Raw genomic sequence first — 19,464 nt, forward strand, 5'->3', positions numbered from 1 at the left:
CTGTGTCCTCTCAAGGTGTGCCTCTCTGGGTCCCCTGGTTCCTCCTTCAATACTTAAGGGCTGGGGAATCCCCCACTTGGCTCTACTCAAAAGGGGACAGGGACTCTAGGCCCTGCTGACTAACTGGAGCTTCAGGGGGAGGAAAAGGGGGGTGCAATGGGCAAATAATGGAGAAGCAGATGGCAGAAGAGAAGGCGGCTTCTGTTTACCAACATTCATCTCCAGTAATTAGCCAATTACAGGGCTGGTGCAGGAGGGGGGAGTATAGCCAAAACAGACTGTGGTGATGATGGTGGGGGCTGGGGAGCAGCAGTCTTTGCAAGGTTGGGCTGGGGTCCACTGCCTGGAAATGGCACACTGAGGGAGGAGACACTGGGAGCCTCAATCTGCAGGGTCTCACAGACTCCTCTCCCCCTTCCCGGCACCCGTCACCATGCCTGCCTGTGCCCAGCCAGCCCCCAAACCCAGACAGGCGGGCGCGGGGAGCCCCAGCAGGTACAGACCATAGGGCTGGTTTTTAAAACTTTATTCACTTCAAAACCTTTATCAGAGACACGGTTCTGTTCTGGGGTGGGGGTGGCCTTGACACTGAGCTGATGTTAGCTCTTCTCCAGGCTGGAGGCCAAAGCCAGACTGGGGAGGGGGCCTTGGGCCTTTTAGGGCTTGCCCCAGATGGAAAGATTTGGGCAAAGTTTGGGGCTCCAGCTTCCTCTCATCCTAGAAGAAGATGGGGTGGGGAGGGGTCCTCGGGTTCTTCGGAGGATGGAGAGGCAAGCAGCCGCCTTTCCATCTGGCCGCAGGGAGCTGGGACAGAGGCCAAGAGGGGCCCATCTGTCGCCTCCCAGTCCTGCCAGCTTCTCTGAGCAGGCTGGGCTGGGGAGGAGGATGGGGGGACAGCTGTCTGGCCCGGGTCTTCTCAGACCGAGATGGGAACAGGGGCCACTTTAGGAGGACAGGAAGCTGGACTGTTCGCTTTTTTTTTTTTTTTTTAAGGTTTTTGATTTTTTTTTCCATTTCTTAAATAAACATGAATATATATATATTTTTCTTTTATAAAACTTTCATGGAGTAGGGGTAGGGTGAGGGCTTGGGTGGCCTGGCTTCCTGGCATCACTCGTCATCAAAGTTCTGACTCAGGAGGAAGTTGGCAGCCAAGTTCTCATTTTTTTCACACGCGAAATAGGCCTGGATGACCAGGCTCTCTGGGAAGCCTAGGGCCTTCAACTGTGGGAAGATGGGTTAAGTGTGAGCAGCAGAGGGTAGGGGTCCTGCCCACCCGCAGTCACCCCTCAGCCAGACCTCTTACCCTCTCTATAGCTTCCTTCTCCTGCGGCGTCACCTGGATGTAGTTCATCTGCGGGGCCTCCTCTCCTATGGCGCCCACCTCCCCCTCCACATCTGAGATGTCCGCCAGCTCCCCAGGGGGCTCATTCAGCATCTGGATGAACTGCTCCTGGTGCCGGCTGATTTGCTGCAGGAGAGGGTGGGGAAGGGAAGGTAATTCACAGCCCCTCCTCTCCCCAGGTCATCAGAGCCCTTGCTTTTTCATTCAGTCAGGCAAATATCCAGCGGAGCCTATTCTGGCCAAACACAACATCGCAGTCAACACAAGCCCTGCCCTGGAGGAGCTGATGATGGGCTTTTAAGTGAGCCAAGAAATAGGCCAGGCGTGGTGGCTCACACCTGTAATCCTAGCACTTTAAGAGGCAGAGGCAGGTCAAGATCACTGGAGGTCAGGAGTTCGAGACCAGTCTGGCCAGCATGGTGAACCCCCACCCCCCCCATCTCTACTAAAAATACAAAAAGTAGCCAGGTGTGGTGGCAGACGCCTGTAATCCCAGCTAGTTGGCAGGCTGAGGCATGAGACTGAACCCAGGAGGCGGAGGCTGCAGTAAGCCACCGAACTCCAGCCTGGGCAACAGAGCAAGACCCTGTCTGGAATAAATAAATAGACAAATAGGCTGGGCGCAGTAGTTCACACCAGTAATCACTTGAGGTGATTTGAGACCAGCCTGGAGTTGGAGACCAGCCTGGCCAACATGGTAAAACCCCATCTCTACTAAAAATACAAAAATCACCTGGGTGTGATAGCACGTGCCTGTAATCCCAGCTACTCAAGACGGCTAAGGCTAAGGTAGGAGAATCACTTGAACCTGGGAGGCAGAGGTTGCAGGGAGCTGAGACAGCGCCACTGCACTCCAGCCTAGGCGACAAAGTCTCAAAAATAGTAAGTAAGTGAGCCAATAAATGAACCAGACAACTGCAGGTGTCTGGCTAGGAAGGAACTGCAGACGAGGGCTGGAGGACAGGCCTGCAGTATAGGGGATGCAGAAGGTTTCCCCCAGGTAAAGCAAAGAGCAAGTGCAAAGGCCCAGGGTGGATGCATCTGGGAAGTCTCAGAAACAGAAGCAAGAACAGAGTGAATGTGGCTGGGCACAGTGCCTCACGCCTGCAATCCCAGTACTTTGGGAGGCTGAGGCAGGCGGATCACCTGAGGTCAGGAGTTTGAGAGCAGCCTGACCAACATGGAGAAACGCCGTCTCTACTAAAAATACAAAATTAGCAGGGCATGGTGGCACATGCCTGTAATCCCAGCTACTCCAGCGGCTGAGGCACGAGAATCTTTTGAACCGAGGCGGTGGAGGTCGCAGTGAGCCGAGATTGTGCCACTGCACTCCAGCCTGGGCAACAAGAGCAAAACTCCATCTCAAAAACAAACAACAACAAAAAAACAGAGCGAACAAGGAAAGGGGGAGGAAGCAGACAATGACACCAGAGAGGAAGGCCCAAGTCAGACCCATTTTCTAGAGCAGGGGGAAGCCACGATGGTGACAGTTACACGGGAAAAGACGTGGTCTGTGGCTCTTTTAGAAAGGTAAACTTGGCTGGGTGTGGTGGCTCACACCTGTAACCTCAATAATTTGGGAGGCAAGGCAGGAGGGACTGTTTGGGCCCAGGAGTTCAAAACCAGCCTGGACAACATAGACTGTGTCTCTATTCCCACCCACCAGCCACCAAACCAAAAAAAGTGAACTCATCTGGGTGTTGGGTTTAGGTATCTGGAAGTTCGTTTGTTCATTTTTGTTTCTGTGTTTTTGTTTTTTTTTTGAGACGGAGTCTCGCTCTGCTGCCCAGGTTGGAGTGCAGTGGCGCGATCTCGGCTCACAGCAAGCACCGCCTACCAGGTTCACGGTGTTCTCCTGCCTCAGCCTCTCCAATAGCTGGGACTACAGGCGCCCACCACCACGCCCGGCTAATTTTTTGTATTTTTAGTAGAGACGGGGTTTTACCATGTTAGCCAGAATGGTCTCAATCTCCTGACCTCGTGATCCGCCCGCCTCGGCCTCCCAAAGTGCTGGGATTACAGGCGTGAGCCACTGTGCCCGGCCTTTGTTTCTGTTCTTTTTGAGACAGTCTCACTCTGTCACCCAGGCTGGAGTGCAGTGGGGCAATCTCAGTTTACTGGAATTTCTGCCTCCTGGGTTCAAGCAAGTCTCATGCCTCCGCCTCCCGAGTAGCTGGGACTACAGTGGCCTGCCACCATGCTCAGTTACTTTTTGTACTTATAGTAGAGACAGGTTTTTGCCATGTTGACCAGGCTGATCTAAAACTCCTGACCAAGTAGTCCGCCTGCCTTAGTCTCCCAAACTGCTGGGATTACAGGCACGAGCCACTGTGCCCTGCCTGGGTATCTGGAAGCTCTCATGCAACTCTACTATTGTCTACATCTGACCATTTTCGCATCAAAGCAGAAAGTGCTTTTCAGTTATCTGCCTCATGATGGAAAGTGGACTGCGGGACTGTGCAGTGGCAGAGGCCCAGGAAGAGGCTGCCAGGGAGCTGGAGTGCAGGAGGCGCTGAGTGGGAAGAGCAGACAGGACGAGGGATGGACCCCAGCAGGTCCCCAGGGCCTGGGGCTGAAGCAACCCCAGGCTAGTCCTTGCAGAGATTGGGGAGGACTGAGGAGGTCTGTTCTAAGTCTTAGAAGTCTAGTCTAGAGAGCACTTTGATGGAGAGATTAAGCCAGAAATGGAGTGTGGCATTCAGAGAGGCCTGGGCTGGCTACATAGATGTGGGGGTTCCCATACAGACTGAAGGCCCCAGGACATTATGAGGGAGGGCTGAGTGCAGATGAAGAACAGGACCGAGCAGGAGGAGCCGGCAAAGGACTGAGAAGTGAGGAGAATGGGCAGACAGCAGGGTCCTGAGCCAAGACCGGTAGGCACTTCACCAAGGACCCAGAGGAACCTGCTTGCAGCCGGGGGGTCACTCCCCCACTCTTCCTGTGAACCTTCAACGGCAAGGTGGAGCCTCACTGAGCAGAGTCATCCCAGAGCCAACTAGGGCACAGCTGTCCTGGGTGATGTCATGCCACCTTACAGACATTTACGCAGCACCATCTGTATGTGGAGCCAGAGCCAGAGCCCCAGCCCAGGACCCTGAGGCAGCAGGCAGACACACACATTACCAGTTGTATGACCCTGGGAATGACAGGCTGCTCTAAGCTTCTGGTGTCTTCTTCTGTGGGAGGTGATGTTGACAGCACCCACATCTCACAAGATGGTTGGGAAGACTGAGAAACCGTGGGGATCAACAGGTCACAGGAAGCATGGGGGCGTGGGGGAAGCATGTGCTTAGTCCTGCTTTCCAGGCCTAGAACAATTCCTACGTGTTATGGACTCTGGTGCCCACAGGGAACAAAAATGGTGGCTGCCATGGCTCCCTCTGCCCTTGGGATCACACCTGCAAAAGCTGAGGGTTCTCCTGGCCCAGCTGCTGGAGCAGAGCGGGCAGCAGCGCAGGGTTCTGCTGAATCACCTGCCGCATGTTCTGGAACTGGGGCTGGTCCCGCAGGAACTCCAGGGGGTTCTCTCCTGCTGATAGTAGGAAGGGGTACAGTCAGACACCATGCCGGGCTCCTAGGAGCACTGCGGGGTGGAGTGTGATGTGAGTCAGGTACCTGGAGGGCAGATGCAGCGCGTGCACACCCACCTGCTTCCGTGGCCGGCTGCTCGGATACCTGGCTCTCCTGGACAGAACCGTGTTCCGGCTCGGGGCTCCCAGGAATTCCCTGTCAGGGGTCCTGTTTAGTTCTAATGCACAGACCTCCTGCTGCCACCCTCCTCCATGCCCTGGCTGGACACAGATGAGGCCTCGGCCCTGCCCTCCAGAGGCCCACCCACCACTCACATCCAGCCTCCTGTGGGAAGCCTTTAGTGGCTAGAATCACTACCCAAAGGCTCTTCAGGGCAGGTTTTGCCTTCCCAACCGCCCATCAGGGCAGTGAGGCCCGTATACACCCTCAAGGCCTTCCCAGGAGGCAGCAGCCCCACCTCACCGTGAGCAGATACTCCACGGCTCGGTGGGGGTTGTTGTAGCTGGCTCTCAGGGCGGCCACGACCCGCTCCCGCTCATAGCCCATGGACATGATCTCCGTCAGCATCGTCTCATACTCAGAGCCCGTCACTGTGGAGGGAGCAGAAAAGCCTGGGTCACCAGGAAGAGGAAAGGGCCGCTCCCAGGCCCTCCCGCACCCAGACAAGGCCCAGCTGATGGCTGGGGCACCCAGTCGCCTCTGCCCTGGGGACCACCCACCCACCTAGCGTGGAGGCCGCGTCTTCCTCTCGCCCGCTGCTACCTGAAGAGGGAACAGAGCTGCAAATTCAAGAGAGAGAAATCGGACCCTGGCTTCTGGCGGCTTGCCCTCCCTCCAGGTGTGTGGGCCACTTATGTGGACACTGGAATGTGCTAGGAAGACAGGGCCCAAGCTGGGACTGCTGCCCCGCCTTACCCTGACACAGACTCTGGGGACGTCGTAGGGGCGGATTCCTCTGATGGGCTCTTGTCCTCTCTGGCGGCAGGCTGGGGATGGGACATGCCTGAGGTGGGGGCAGGCGGGAAGGATGTAGAGGACTCTGGGGCAGCTGTGGGTGAGGCCTCTGGGGGTGCTGAGGTACCCTGGCCGGCTTTGGTCTGCGACAGCAAGAAAAAGGGAGCTGGCATCAGCAACCCTATCAGACCCAACAACCCGCTCCGCTGTGGCCCCGCCCTGTTCATGGCTAATCTCTCCTGGGCACACAGGCTCTTTGCCAGCTCCCCTGCTCGTCCCTCCCAGCCAGCACACGTCACCCACCTTGGTCACCATGACGACCACAAAGTTCTTCTCATCGATGCGATAGTCCCTGATAGGGACATCATCGCTCAAGATCTTGCCGGCATAGATGAGTTTCTGTCCAGCCACGGGGAAAGCATCACGACCCTTCTCAGCTTCTATCTTCTCCTTTAGCACCTTCACCTAGAAGAAGTAGTACAGACAGTCACTGGAGACCCCAAGATTCTCTCTTCTAGTTTAGGACGGAGAAGCTGCAAGCCCTGATGGCAGAGAGGCAAGCATGCTGAAATTTTTAAGCTTTCTCAGCATCTAAAGCATGCTAGATAAGAATTCATTCAATCATCACGCCATTCAACACAGTATTTATTTATACTAAACACCTATTACGTGCCAGGTGCTGTTTTAGACATGGAGGCCACAGCACAGAACATAACACAAGTCCCTGCTCTCACTGAGAGAATACTAATGTGAAGAAAATGTTAATTTCAGGTGGTATAAAGTATGATAACAGAATAAAGGGGACAGTCCCCCACTCTACACTGTATCTTGGACAATAACAGTGACTAATAGTTCACAGTGATATTTCTTTTTTAAAAGACAGGATCTCACTGTTGCCCACACTGGATTGAAGTGACACGACCATAGCTCACTGTAGCCTCAAACTCCTGGGCTCAAGTGGTACTCTCACCCAGCCTCGGGAGTAGCTAGGACTAAAGGTGCACACCACCACACCAGGCTAATTTTTTAAAAATTTATTTTTGTAGATAAGAGTCTCCTTATGTTAGGCTGGCTGGTCTCAAACTTCTGGCCTCAAGCAATCCTCCTGCCTACGCCTCCCAAATCATTAGGATTACAGAGGCATGAGGCACCATGCCTGGCCAATAGTGCTACTGTAAGTGTGTATGTGGCATACTTTTTAAGCTTCCTATGAAATACATTTAATTGGCCTCCTTTTATTTATTTATTTTTGTTTCTTCTTTTTGTAGAGAATGGGGTCTCACTGTGTTGCCAGGGTGATCTTGAATTCCCAGGCTCAAGCGCTCCTCTTGCCTCTGCCTCCCTAAGTGCTGGGATTACAGGCGGAAGCCAGCAGGCCACAGGTTCATTTGATATTTTGAGAAAACGGAGGCACAGAGAGGTTAACTTGCCCAAAGCCAAACCGTTGAGCTGATCAAAAAATGTGTGTTTCCTTTTCTACAAAAAGTGGACTTCAATGTCTCCCTCACTGTGCAAAAAGTGCCAAGTACCCAACAGTCATTATGTTTGAATTAGGTTCTAATTCTATTTTCGACTAAAAAGGCAGCATAATATTTATATAGTGGACGCTCACACGAGGCAGAACCGAATGTGAATCCCAGCTCTGACATTACATGTGTGACTGTGACAAAGTTCCTTAACCCCAAGGTTTCCACATCTGTAAAATGGTCAGAGGTCCCCAATGACAAGCCCGTTCTGCAGAGCAGTAAAACAACACTAAAACACTCGATGACTGATAAAAAATAAACGCCCAACAAACACGGACCACCAAAATTATAAAGACTGAGATCCCTTTATTATCATTAACATCGTTGTTGTCGTCACTACTCGTTATCTCCTGGTCATTACTCCTAGATTCCACCACCAGTGTCCCCAGGAGAAGCCTGCAAAGCTGAGAACGTGGAGCCCAGTCCTGGAAAGCTTCGCCTGCCCAGGCCTCCGAGCCTGTGACTCCCGCGCCCCGCGAGAGCGCTGACATTGGAGCCGGGACCTGGCCAGAGGCCCGGGGGTGGGGCCTCGCCCGGAGACCGGCCCAAGAGCGCCGCCCGATCCGCTGGGGACTGGGCTAAAGACCATCGGGGGGTCCAGGAAAGTCGGGCAGGTCGGGGGTCTGGACAGGGCCGACCCGCGCCGTCCTCCCTGCCCCTCCCGTTGGGATCCTAGTCTCCCCCTCCCGCACCCCATCCCCGGCACCCGTCACTCCCGCCCCCGGGCTCTGGCCTGGCCCGCACCGTCTCGTCAGGCTCCATGCGGATCTTGAAGGTCTGCTGCTGCAGCGTTTTGAGCGTGATGGTGACGGCCATGGCGGGGCCCGAGCGACGCGGCGGCCCCTGGATCCTCACACAACATGCAACTCACGCCGCCGCCATCTTAGCGCCCAGGCGCGCCGCGCCGCGCTCCGACCACTTCCGGGGCAGGCGATGCGCGCGCTGACCACCGGCGCACGTGACCTGTGCGCACCCTCCTTGGCCTTTATGGGCATGCGCACGAGCGCGGTGTCGAGCGAGGCATGCGCAGACTAAACTCCGCGTTGTGGGCGTGGGCGGGGAAGGGGCTTCTCATTCTGCCAGCACACGAGATGTCCAAAGTGACGCCATGCCCGTTAGCGGTGACGTCACGGGAGTGCAATGGCGCGATCTCGGCTCGCTGCAACCTCTGCCTCCCGGGTTCGTGCAGTTCTCCTGCCTCAGCCTCCCGAGTAGCTGGGATTACAGGGAACCCCCACCATGCCCTGATAATTTTTGTATTCTTAATAGAGTCAGGGTTTCACCATGTTGGCCAGGCTGGTTTCCACCTCCTGACCTCAGGTGATCCGCCCGCCTCGGCCTGGCAAAGTGCTGGGATTACAGGCAGGAGCCACTGCACCTGGCCCCGAGTTTTATTCTGGCAGATAGGGCAAAGTGGAAGTTACTCAAGACTAGAAATACCTGAAAGGCCACCAAGCAGAGGAAAAAAACCTTACATTGGTAGCAGGGGCAAGGTGCCATTTTGTAGCCTCATTCATTCTTTAGGGATCCGGATTTTTGGAATGAACCTACTATTTTAATTCCTGGGTCTCCCGCCAGGAGTACTTTGTTGTACTATCCCCAATCTGACCCCAAAAGTATTTAAAGATGTTAACTTTCAAAGCCTCACGACATTAAAAACAGAATTCTCCCTTGGATCTGCCAGTCCTAGAGGCATCCCAGAGGGGTTGGGCTGAGCCACAAGACCCCAAAGGAATAGAAGCATGAAGAAGGCCAGTTTAAGAGGCAGGGTGAACCAGATTAAGCCATTGTAGGCCAGCCTGGGCAACAGAGCAACAGTCTATCTTAAAAATAAAACCAATAAACAGAACCAAAACTTACCAGTTAGGTTCAAGGATTCAGTAAATTAATATGTGGAGTATTTACGGCAGCAACAGTCATTCCCCCGTTGGTTTTGAGGGTTATGGGGTAAATACGGGTCCCTGGAATCTTGTGGAACAGTCAGTAACCTCTCTAGCAACAGCTGAAAAAGGAGATATACTGGAAACCCTCCCCACCCCCAAAAAGACCACTGCTGGGTTTCCTGAAGTCTGTCTTTCCCCAAAAGGAGACACAGGAGGGAGACACAAAACTTAATTTAATAGAAATTTTGTTTGTAGTTCTTACATTCTCAGTGTGAGCCAATCTGGGACCCACTGCCCCACCCAGAAGTGGCCCAGTTCTGGGGGCAGGGGAGAAAGGGCGGGGTGAAATGAGAAGAGCCCCATTCTTCCTCAGTGCTGGGGGGTTGGAGACACCACCCCCTTCTCCTGCCCCCCTCTGGGCTCCAGGAAGGAGAGCAGATGAAATTTCAGGCCTGCAGCTTCTCCACACCACTGCCCCCCAGGTTGGAGGGGAGCTAAGAGATATGGTGAGAGAAGGGGACAGAGGCAAGAAAAGATGTTGATCAAGAAAGATGAGAACCAGGGGTGAGGGCTGAAGGAGAATCAAAGATAAAACACCAGTTAAAAAAAAAAAAAAAAAGGGGGGGGGGGGGGGGGGAACAGTGGAGGAGGGGAACAAAACCAAAATCCACCCCAAATCCGAACCAGCCTGGAAAAAAATGAAAGTTCTCGAGTCTCACAGAGACATTATTTGGCGCGGCCAGCTCTGCGGCAGGAGCGCTCAGGCCTCAGTCCAGCCCTGGAGGCAGGCCTCTCTACAGCTCGTCCTTGGCCTGGCCGGGGACATCTTCCTCCTCATCTTCCTCCTTGTCCTCCTCATCCTCCTCATCCTCATCTTTGTCCTCATCGTCCTCCTTCTCCTCTGCCTCCTCCTCCTCTTTGCGCTTCTTGTCTTCTTCCTCCTCCTTAAGCCTCTGCTCCTCGTCCTGTTTGTCCTTCATTTGTTTCTCTGCTGCCTGCAGGCAGACCACACACCTCAGGACCTTGCACCCTGCCTTCCCTGCCCGCCCCCCACATCAGGACTAGGACTCACCTTTGTTACGCCCCACGTCTCATTGCCAAACTCCTCGGCGTATGCCTCATCGTTGGTGATAAGGAAGTTGTCAAAGATGGTGCCAGACTTGACCTGGAGGATGAATGGGAAGGATGGTCAGAGGTGACACCCGATAGCCCTTCCTTTGGACAGGGTTTCCACCTGTGTTCCTATAACCACTATACCCTGCTGCCTGCATCTGCAGAAAAGACAAGGAACGCTGCTGACATTGCAGTTAAAAAGATGGAGAGTCCGGACACGGTGGCTCACACCTGTAATCCTCACCCAGAGGCCAAGGCGGGTGGATCACGAGGTCAGGAGATCGAGACCATCCTGGCTAACACGGTGAAACCCCGTCTCTACTAAAAATACAAAAAATTAGCCGGGCGTGGTGGTGGGCGCCTGTAGTCCCAGCTACTCGGGAGGCTGAGGGAGGAGAATGGCGTGAACCCAGGAGGCGGAGTTTGCAGTGAGCAGAGATCGGGCAACTGCACTCCAGCCTGGGCGACAGAGAGAGACTCCATCTCAAAAAAAGATGGAGAGATGGCCAGGCACAGGCTCACGCCTGTAATCCCAGCACTTTGGGAGGCCATGGTGAGCAGATCACTTGACGCCAGGAGTTGAAGACCAACCTGGGCAACATAGTGAAACCCTGTCTCCACTTAAAAAAAAAAAAAAAAAAAAAAAAAAATAGCCCGGTGTCTGTGGTGGCACATGCCTGGTATGCCTGTAATCCCAGCTACTCAGGAGGCTGAGGCAGGAGAATCACTTGAACCTGGGAGGCGGAGGTTGTGGTGAGTCAAGATTGCATCATTGCACTCCAGCCTGGGCAACAAGAGTGAAATTCCATCTCAAAAAAACAAAAAAAACAAAAAAAACCCAGCGCTGTGGCACATGCCTGTAATTCCAGCTGTTCGAGAGGCTGAGGCCTGAGAATCACTTGAACCTGGAAGGCAGTGACTGCAGTAAGCCGAGATCAAGCCACTGCACTCCAACCTGGGTGACAGAGCAAGACTCTGTCTTTATATTTAAAAAAAAAAAAAAAAAAAAAAAAAGGATGGAGTGACTCAGGTGTTGTACTGCCCGGGTTCAAACCCCAGCTTTGTGGTTTCCTGCCCCCATGACCTTGGGCTACTGACTTCAGTTCTCTGCACCTGTTTCTTCTGTTTCTCACTCTCTTATTCAGATATTTTTCAGGTACCTACTAAATGCCAAGATATGTCTTGGGCACACAGGGTATTTCAGTGACCAAAAAAGACAAAAATTCAGTCCCAGCTTTTTTTGAAACAGGGTCTCACTGTCACCCAGGCTGGAGTGCAGTGACATGATCATGGCTCACTGCAGCCTCGATGCCCCAGGCTCAAGTATCATCCTCCTTCCTTGGTAGCTTGGACTACAGGTATGCATGACATCTGGCTAATTTTTAAAGTTTTTGTAGAGGCTAGGCACAGTGGCTCAACCCGTGTAATCCCAGTACTTTGGGAGGCCGAGGCGGGCAGATCACCTGAGGCCAGGAGTTCGAGACCAATCTTGGCAACATGGTGAAGCCCTGTCTCCACCAAAAAAAAAAAAAAAAAAAAAAAAACAGCCAGGCGTGGTGGCGGGCGCCTGTAGTCCCAGCTACTCGGGAGGCTGAGACAGGAGAATGCCGTAAACCTGGGAGGCGGAGCTTGCAGTGAGCTGAGATCGCACCACTGCACTCCAGCCTGGGCGACAGAGCAAGACTCGGTCTCAAAAACAAAAAACAAACAAATTAGCCTGGCATCCATAGTGGCACATGCCTGTAATCCCAGTTACTCGGGAGGCTGAGGCAGGAGAATCGCTTGAACCCAGGAGGCGAAGGTTGCAGTGAGCTGAGATCGTGCCATTGCACTCGAGCCTCAGCAACAAGAGTGAAACTGCGTCTCAAAAAAAAAAAAAAATAATAATAATAATAATAATAATTTGGCCGGGCGCGGTGGCTCAAGCCTGTAATCCCAGCACTTTGGGAGGCCGAGACGGGCGGATCACGAGGTTAGGAGATCGAGACCATCCTGGCTAACACGGTGAAACCCCGTCTCTACTAAAAAAAAAATACAAAAAACTAGCCGGGCGAGGTGGCGGGTGCCTGTAGTCCCAGCTACTCGGGAGGCTGAGGCAGGAGAATGGCGTAAACCCGGGAGGCGGAGCTTGCAGTGAGCTGAGATCTGGCCACTATGCTCCAGCCTGGGGGACAGAGCGAGACTCCGTCTCAAAAAAAAAAAAAAAAAAAAATTTGTAGAGATAGGGTCTCCTCACTACGTTGCCAAGCAAGGTTGTCTAACTCTTGGCCTCAAGCAATCCTCCTGCCTCAGTCTCCCAAAGTACTGTGATTATAAGGGTGAGCCACTGTGCCCAGCCCCAGCTAACTAAGTGGGTTACCTGACCACCTTCTAGTTCTTTGGGGGTATTTAAAGAAGTTGATTTGCATAAAAGTACTTGGGGAAGTACTTAGTTCACAAGAAGTACAACCTCAAAAGCATTGCTGTGAGGACTCCACAGGGACAGACCAGGAAGTACTGTTTACAAAAAGTACCATTTTTGAGTCAGACCCGCCTGGGGTGCGATCGTATCCTGTCACTTTCCCCTTGGGTGATCTTATGCACTTGAGGTACCCCAGGGATCCTCCTTTTTCCTCCAAGTCTCACCTGCCAGAGGTCCAGGCCCAGCACACCAAAGTTATCATAGGCATAGATACTGGGATCAGGAGAGTACTCGGGATTGTCAATTTCTGGGTGGATCCAAGTGCCCTTGTAATCTGGGTTGTCGATCTGCCGGGGCTTCCACTCACCCTGCAGAAGGAAGAAGGGAACTAGAGGGTGAGTAAGGTTGGTGCACTCCCCACTGTGAGCCCCAGCCCTGCTCAGAGCCCCAAACTCACCTTGTACTCAGGGTTCTGAATCACTGGGGGTTCCCACTCTCCATCCATCTCTTCATCCCAGTCCTCGGGTTTCTTAGCATCGGGGTCAGGGATATGCTCGGGCTTGTCCCAGTCCTGGGGAGTAGATGAAGAGGTCAGAGTTGGCCCAAATGTCCTCACACCCTCCAATGTGGAGAGCAGAGCCCCCACCCAAACACCAACCTCAGGCTTGGAGTCTGTGGGATCATCGATCTTGGCCCGCTCATCCCAGTCTTCAGGTTTTGAAGCATCAGGATCCTTTATCTTCTTGGGTGGCAGGAAGTCCCAATCATCTTCCAAGGAGCCCGACTCCACCTGGCTGTTGTCAATCTTCACCTCATAAGTGTTGTCTGGCCGCACAATCAGTGTGTACAGGTGTGTAAACTCATCATCCTGAAGAAGGAAGAAGGTGAGCAGCCCCCCCTCAATCAGGCTGACCTCTGAACCTCCCCATGACACCCATTTGCCACCACCCCCAGGCACACCTTGCAACGGATGTCCTTGTTGATCAGCACGTTTTTGCCCTTGTAGTTGAAGATGACGTGAACCTTCTTGGTGCCGGGGCCACAGATATCAGGACCTAGGTGTGAAGCAGATCCAGTTAAGAGTCAGAGACTACCCACCATTTCGAGTTCCTCACCCCTCTTTACAAAAGGAAGACCTGGTTCCTAAACTCGGGTCTGTCAAGGCTGAAAAGAGAAACTCAGACCCTGATTCTGTCCTGAATGGGTTGTGGGTGAAGCCTTAAGTTTAAATTAAAAAAAAAAATCAGTGCTCTAGAACTCAACATCCTCATTTGTAAGATTGGGAAATAACTATATACAATGACACAAATTAATTAACAGCCTAGATCTGCGATCATAACGCAATAAATTGTTGCTGTGATTTAATTCTTTTAGCGCCCCTTCCAAAGAAAATCATAACTATTAAGAAAGTCAGTGGGGTCTGGGTCTCCCTCCAACTAATGGGACAGAGGTCAGCACCAGGAAGCAGCCCCTCACCAAACATGATGTTGTATTCTGAGTCTCCGTGCATGTCCGTCTGGTCCAAACTATTAGGAAACAGCTTCACATAACCGCCCCCACAGTCGATGTTCTGCTCATGTTTCACCGTGAACTGCACCACCAGCGTCTGGCCTTTGTTGCTGAAAGGCTCGAAACTGGCCGACAGAGCATAAAAGCGTGCATCCTGGCTTGTCTGCAAACCTGAGACGGGACGGTAGTGTGGTCACCGTTGGGTCCTGACCCGCGAGGACCCTCGATTTAGACGATACAGACGACTCCCCCACTTCCTCCACCTGCCCTGCTCCTAGGGGACTGACTGTCCCGGCTGTGTGTGTGCGGACAAGGACTTCTGCCAGGAAGTCCTCGCGGATCTGAGCACCCACTCCTAGGCTCTTACCTTTATCTTTTTCCTCGTCACCGTAGAACTTGCCGGAACTGAGGACGAATTTGCCAAAATCTGACTTGTGTTTGGATTCGATCCAGCGGGAAGTCCACCCGTCTAAGTGGGGGGTTAGAGAGTTAGGTCAGCGCGGCTCTGCTAATCCCCCCCACACCAAGCATCTGCGGAGAACCACAAGCTGCTGGGGACAGGGAAGGAGATCCCCGACTCTCCCCACCCCAACCTCTAGTTGACACGTCGGGTGCCTTCAGCGATCCTCGGGCGAACCCTAACTCCCGCCGTGGGAGGCCGCTACGCCTTCCGCGCTCCCCAGGGACGCAGAAGAGGGATCGCCCGCAGCTCCAGTCGCCGGGGACCACTGTGTTGGCCCTCTAAGCGGTAATTACGGGCGACGACGCAGATCCGGGATGGGGGGCCGGCTGCGTCGTCGGGACGGCCTCGAGGTGGGACCAGGCGTTACCTCCGTCCAGAAACTGCTCCTTGAAGTAGACGGCGGGCTCGGCGGCGGCCAAGCCGAGGAGGCCGAGCAACAGCGGCACGGATAGCAGCATGGCGGGCCGAGGGGGCGGCGGCGCGCGGGCCCTTTAAAACGACCCTCCGGCGGCGGCTCTGCAGTACGGACGGACGCCGCCGCCCGCCTTGCATTTTTATACCCACCCGCCTCTCAAACCAACCTGACCCAGCCCTTGGGCCCGCCCCTGACACTTTATCATTGGCCTGCGCCCACGGCCGTCTCTTTCCATTGGACCTTCTTCGGTTCACTAGGTTAGGCTGCGCCTCGGAACGCTGGGTTCCCAGATGGCCGATTTCTATTGGCCTCACCACTGACCAATGATGGTCGACCACGCGTTGTGGGGGACGCCCACTGGTGGGGTGGGGGCCGCGAGCACCTCAGGCCAGGTCATGTGACCAGACCTGAACCTAAGACCGCCCTTGCCCGTGCGCGTCGTTCCCCATCTGGGCGTTTAAAGAACCCGCGGGAGCGCAGGTGTTTCCACGCGGGATCGGGACCCCGCCTCAGCTTCTCTTCCTCCCGTTCCCTCTAGGTGGAGGGGCTGGGCAAGGCTTTCCTAGCCAGTTCTTATCTTGCATTTGGGAACCAGCACCCCACTGCTGCTCCCCCACCCCCGCCCAGGATAGGAGAGAGCTCATGGGTTGGGGCCCTGGGGCTACGCTGCACCCCGGTGCTACAGCCACGCGGGCCAGTGGGAAGAATGCCAGCCCTCTCCTCATTCTGCCCCTAGGGCCCTGGCAGCCTATCAGACTGCTGCTGTGTGACTGGGGCAAGTCACTTAACCTCTCTGAAGTGACAGACGTTCCTGAGCAGACAGAGGGGGTGACCCTGGCCAGGTGCTACCCAGCAGAAATGCTGTTAACGTTTTTAAAGCTGGCCTGGGACAAGAGGGGAGGAAGACTTAACGATGTGACTGTGACTCCTGGGGTGGGGATAGGGTTATTACCCAGATTGCAGCAGCCCCTTTACTCTCCTCTCAACCGGTAAATGAAGGAGGTCGCTGTCTGTGGTCTCCCACAAACGGCCTGGCTTTTGCAATTAAACGGCTATAGGCGAGAGGGCAGGGGGTTCCGTTTGGGGAGGGAAAAAAGACACAGATGGTAGCGAAGATAAGGTGCTAGGGAGATGGGCAGGACCCCCCCACCCCACCCCAGTCTGGAGTCTTCTGAAGCCAGAGGCACGTGACTGGCACCAGTACCCTGCCCCCACGCTGTAGAAAGGAGAGCTGGGGGTTTTCCAAACTCTGGGCAAATAAGCCCTGGACCTGGGAACACGGGAGTGGACTGTGGAAGGAGGGAATGAGGGGGATCCAGGAAAGAGGGTGAGGAGGGGGTGCTTCCTGGCTAATGGTTGTGACTCAGAAAAGGGAGGAAGGAAAAAATGAAAAGGAAAACAAAGTGGAGTGGGGGAATGACTTGGCAAGGGTCTTTGGTTAAGAAAAGAAAAAGAAATGGTGGCCGGGCGCGGTGGCTCACGCCTGTAAACCCAGCACTTGGGGAGGCCGAGGCAGGCGGATCATTTGAGGTCATGAGTTCGAGAGCAGCCTGGCCAACAAGGTGAAAACCCGTCTCCACTTAAAAAAAAAAAAATTAGCTGGGCGTGGTGGTGGGTGCCTGTAATCCCAGTACTCAGGAGGCTGAGGTGGGAGAATCACTTGAAACCTGGGAGCCAGAGATTGCAGTGAGCCGAGATCACACCACTCCAGGCCACCAGCCCAGGTGATAGAGCAAGACTCCATCTCGAGAAAAAAGAGGGGGGAGAATGAATTGGGAAGTTGGGGTTCTACCCCTTCCTCTAGGTAGTATTCAGTATTGCCTAGTCTGGTCCCCTCAATGAGGATCCCGAGGACCATCCCAGGCCTCTGGCTGACCCTTCCTCCTGTTCCTGTGTCAGGCACCTGTGGGCTTGGCACTTCCTACCTGAGATTAGACACTGCCTGTTTTGTTCACTTTGCATCCTCCAGTGTCACCTGCAGCATCTGGCACAGAACAGGATTAAAAACTACTTGCTGCATGACAGAAGAGAGGAAGGAAGGACTTGTAGAAATTAACTAAAAACAGGCTGGGCACAGTGACTCATGCCTATAATCCCAACAGTTTGGCAGGCCAAGATGGGAGGATCACTTGAGGCCAGGAGTTCAAGACCAGCCTGGGCAACATAGCAGGATGCCATCTTTACTAAAAAAAAATTTTTTTTTTTTTTTGAGACGGAATCTTGCTCTGTCACCTAGACTGGAGTGCAGTGGCGTGATCTCGATCTCGGCTCACTACAAGCTCCGCCTCCCGGGTTCACGCCATTCTCCTGCCTCAGCCTCCTGAGTAGTTGGGACTACAGACACCTGCCACCACGCCCAGCTAATTTTGCTTTTGTATTTTTAGTAGAGACAGGGTTTCACCATGTTAGCCAGGATGGTCTCGATCTCCTGACCTCGTGATCCACCCGCCTCGGCCTCCCAAAGTGCTGGGATTACAGGCGTGAGCCACCGCACCCAGCGAAAAAAAGTTTTTTAAATTGCCAGGCATGGTGGCGCCCGCCTGTGTTCCCAGCTACTCAGAAGGCTGAGGCAGGAGGATCACTTGAGACCAGGAGGTTGACGCTGCTGTGAGCGGTGTTCTTGCCACTGCACACTCTAACCTGGGTGACAGAGCAAGACCTGTCTCAAAAATAAATAAAAATAAGCTGGACACGGTAGTTCACACTTGTAATCCTAGCACATTGGGAAACTGAGGCAGGCAGATTGTTTTAGCCCAGCAGTTCAAGACCAGCCTGGGCAACATGGTGGAACCTTGTTCTTACAAAAAAAAAAAAATACACATTATATATATATGTCAAACATATGAGATACATAAATTGTATATGAGATATATATGTCACATATATCATATATCATGTATTATGATATATGTAACAATTAGCTTGACTAGTTATATATATATATAGTTATATATATATACACACACCTGGCACATATATATGTAACTGGCATATATATATGCACATATATATGTAACTGGCATATATATATGCACATATATATATATAAAAAATTAGCCTGGACTGGTGGCACACACCTGTAGTCCCAGCTACTTGGGAGGCTGAGGTGAGAGGATCACTTGAGCCCAGGAGGTGGAGGCTGCAGTCAGCCAAGATCATGCCACTGCACTACAGCCTGGGCAACAGAGTGAGACCCACTCTCTAAATAAATAAATAAATAATCAACAAAAAATGGGAGGAGAGAAGGGACTTTGAGAAATGTATCCTGAATACAGAACCTCATATAGGGTCAGGACTGGGGGATATGAGTCATCCCATTTTGCAGACTCAAATAATAATTGTGATGTAAAAGGAATAAATGTGTTCTGCTTATAAGAGTGTTTGAATGTGGACCACACTCAATGTAGTAAGCAGTGTGAATATGTGTGGGCATTTAATTCTCACAATAACCTGGGCTCCAATCATCTCCATGTGGGCAAGAAACTGAGGCACAGAAAGATTAAGCCTTCTGGTTGAATGACATAAATGGCAGATCTAGAATTCTTTTTTTTTTTTTTTTTTTTTTTGAGACAGAGCCTTGCTCTGTCACCCAGGCTGGAGTGCAGTGGGGCAATCTCCGCTCACTACAAGCTCCGCCTCCCAGGCTCAAGTGATTCTCCTGCCTCAGCTTCCTGAGTGGCTGGGATTACAGGCATCCCCACCGCACCTGGCTAATTTTTGTATTTTTAGAGGAGATGGGGTTTCGCCATCTTGGTCAAGCTGGTCTTGAACTCCTGACCCAGGTGATTCATCTACCTCAGCCTCCCAAAGTGCTGGGATTACAGGCATGAGCCACTGCGCCTGGCCTGCAGATCTAGGATTCCAATCTACCTGTGCTGACATAAATCACCACTGCCCACATGTGATTACTGACCATTTGAAACGTGGTTGGTCTGAACTGAGATGTGTTGTACGTGTAAAATACACATCAGATTTTGAAGATTTAGTATGGAAAAAAAAAGTGCTTTTTTTTTTTTTTTTTTTTAGACGGAGTTTCGCCTTGTTGTCCAGGCTGGAGTGCAATGACATGATCTCGGCTCACTGCAACCTCTGCCTCCCAAGTTCAAGCGATTCTCCTGCTTCAGCCTCCCAAGTAGCTGAGATTACAGGCATGCACCACCATGCCCTGCTAATTTTGTATTTTTAGTAGAGATAGGGTTTCTCCATGTTAGTCAGGCTGGTCTTGAACTCCCAACCTCAGGTGATCCACCCGCCTCGGCCTCCCAAAGTGCTGGGATTACAGGTGTGAGCCACCGCGCCCAGCCGAGTGCAAAATATTTTATTA

General features: G+C 52.9%; 2 protein-coding genes across 3 annotated transcripts; both read right to left on the reverse strand.

Annotated features, from left to right (window-relative positions):
* Window positions 1-511: 511 nt before the first annotated feature.
* RAD23A (RAD23 homolog A, nucleotide excision repair protein) lies at window positions 512-8,492 on the reverse strand. 2 transcript variants are annotated; one of them, XM_009193633.3, is made up of 9 exons: window positions 8,101-8,492; window positions 6,134-6,295; window positions 5,792-5,973; window positions 5,600-5,655; window positions 5,339-5,466; window positions 4,993-5,071; window positions 4,744-4,874; window positions 1,307-1,471; window positions 512-1,224 (listed from the first exon to the last, which is right to left on the reverse strand). In XM_009193633.3, the coding sequence occupies exons 1-9, from the start codon at window positions 8,170-8,172 to the stop codon at window positions 1,111-1,113; spliced, it is 1,089 nt and encodes a 362-aa protein (XP_009191897.1). In that variant the 5' UTR covers window positions 8,173-8,492; the 3' UTR covers window positions 512-1,110. The 2 variants fall into 2 exon arrangements, with proteins under 2 accessions (XP_009191897.1, XP_003915049.1); XM_003915000.4 differs by having other exon boundaries at window positions 4,744-4,877.
* A 962-nt stretch (window positions 8,493-9,454) lies between these two features.
* CALR (calreticulin) lies at window positions 9,455-15,291 on the reverse strand. Its single transcript, XM_003919422.5, has 9 exons — window positions 15,093-15,291; window positions 14,630-14,731; window positions 14,230-14,433; window positions 13,714-13,808; window positions 13,412-13,621; window positions 13,211-13,324; window positions 12,978-13,121; window positions 10,312-10,404; window positions 9,455-10,234 (listed from the first exon to the last, which is right to left on the reverse strand). The coding sequence occupies exons 1-9, from the start codon at window positions 15,181-15,183 to the stop codon at window positions 10,034-10,036; spliced, it is 1,254 nt and encodes a 417-aa protein (XP_003919471.2). The 5' UTR covers window positions 15,184-15,291; the 3' UTR covers window positions 9,455-10,033.
* Between the last annotated feature and the right edge of the window lie 4,173 nt (window positions 15,292-19,464).

This window comes from Papio anubis, chromosome 20 (genome assembly GCF_008728515.1).
Source record: "Papio anubis isolate 15944 chromosome 20, Panubis1.0, whole genome shotgun sequence".
Classification (NCBI taxonomy): domain Eukaryota; kingdom Metazoa; phylum Chordata; class Mammalia; order Primates; family Cercopithecidae; genus Papio; species Papio anubis.

Bases quoted from the DNA above. Each gene is read 5' to 3' on its own strand.
- RAD23A (XM_003915000.4), bottom strand. From the start codon at position 8,172: ATGGCCGTCACCATCACGCTCAAAACGCTGCAGCAGCAGACCTTCAAG. The intron at 5,467-5,599 runs GTGGGTGGGTGG...CTCCCTCCACAG, and splicing joins AGACGCGGCCTCCACGCTAG to TGACGGGCTCTGAGTATGAG. The intron at 4,878-4,992 runs GTGGGTGTGCAC...TCCTACTATCAG, and splicing joins GCAGCCGGCCACGGAAGCAG to CAGGAGAGAACCCCCTGGAG.
- CALR (XM_003919422.5), bottom strand. From the start codon at position 15,183: ATGCTGCTATCCGTGCCGCTGTTGCTCGGCCTCCTCGGCTTGGCCGCC. The intron at 14,732-15,092 runs GTAACGCCTGGT...CCCCCCACTTAG, and splicing joins GGAGCAGTTTCTGGACGGAG to ACGGGTGGACTTCCCGCTGG. The intron at 13,809-14,229 runs GTGAGGGGCTGC...CTTCACACCTAG, and splicing joins AGAATACAACATCATGTTTG to GTCCTGATATCTGTGGCCCC.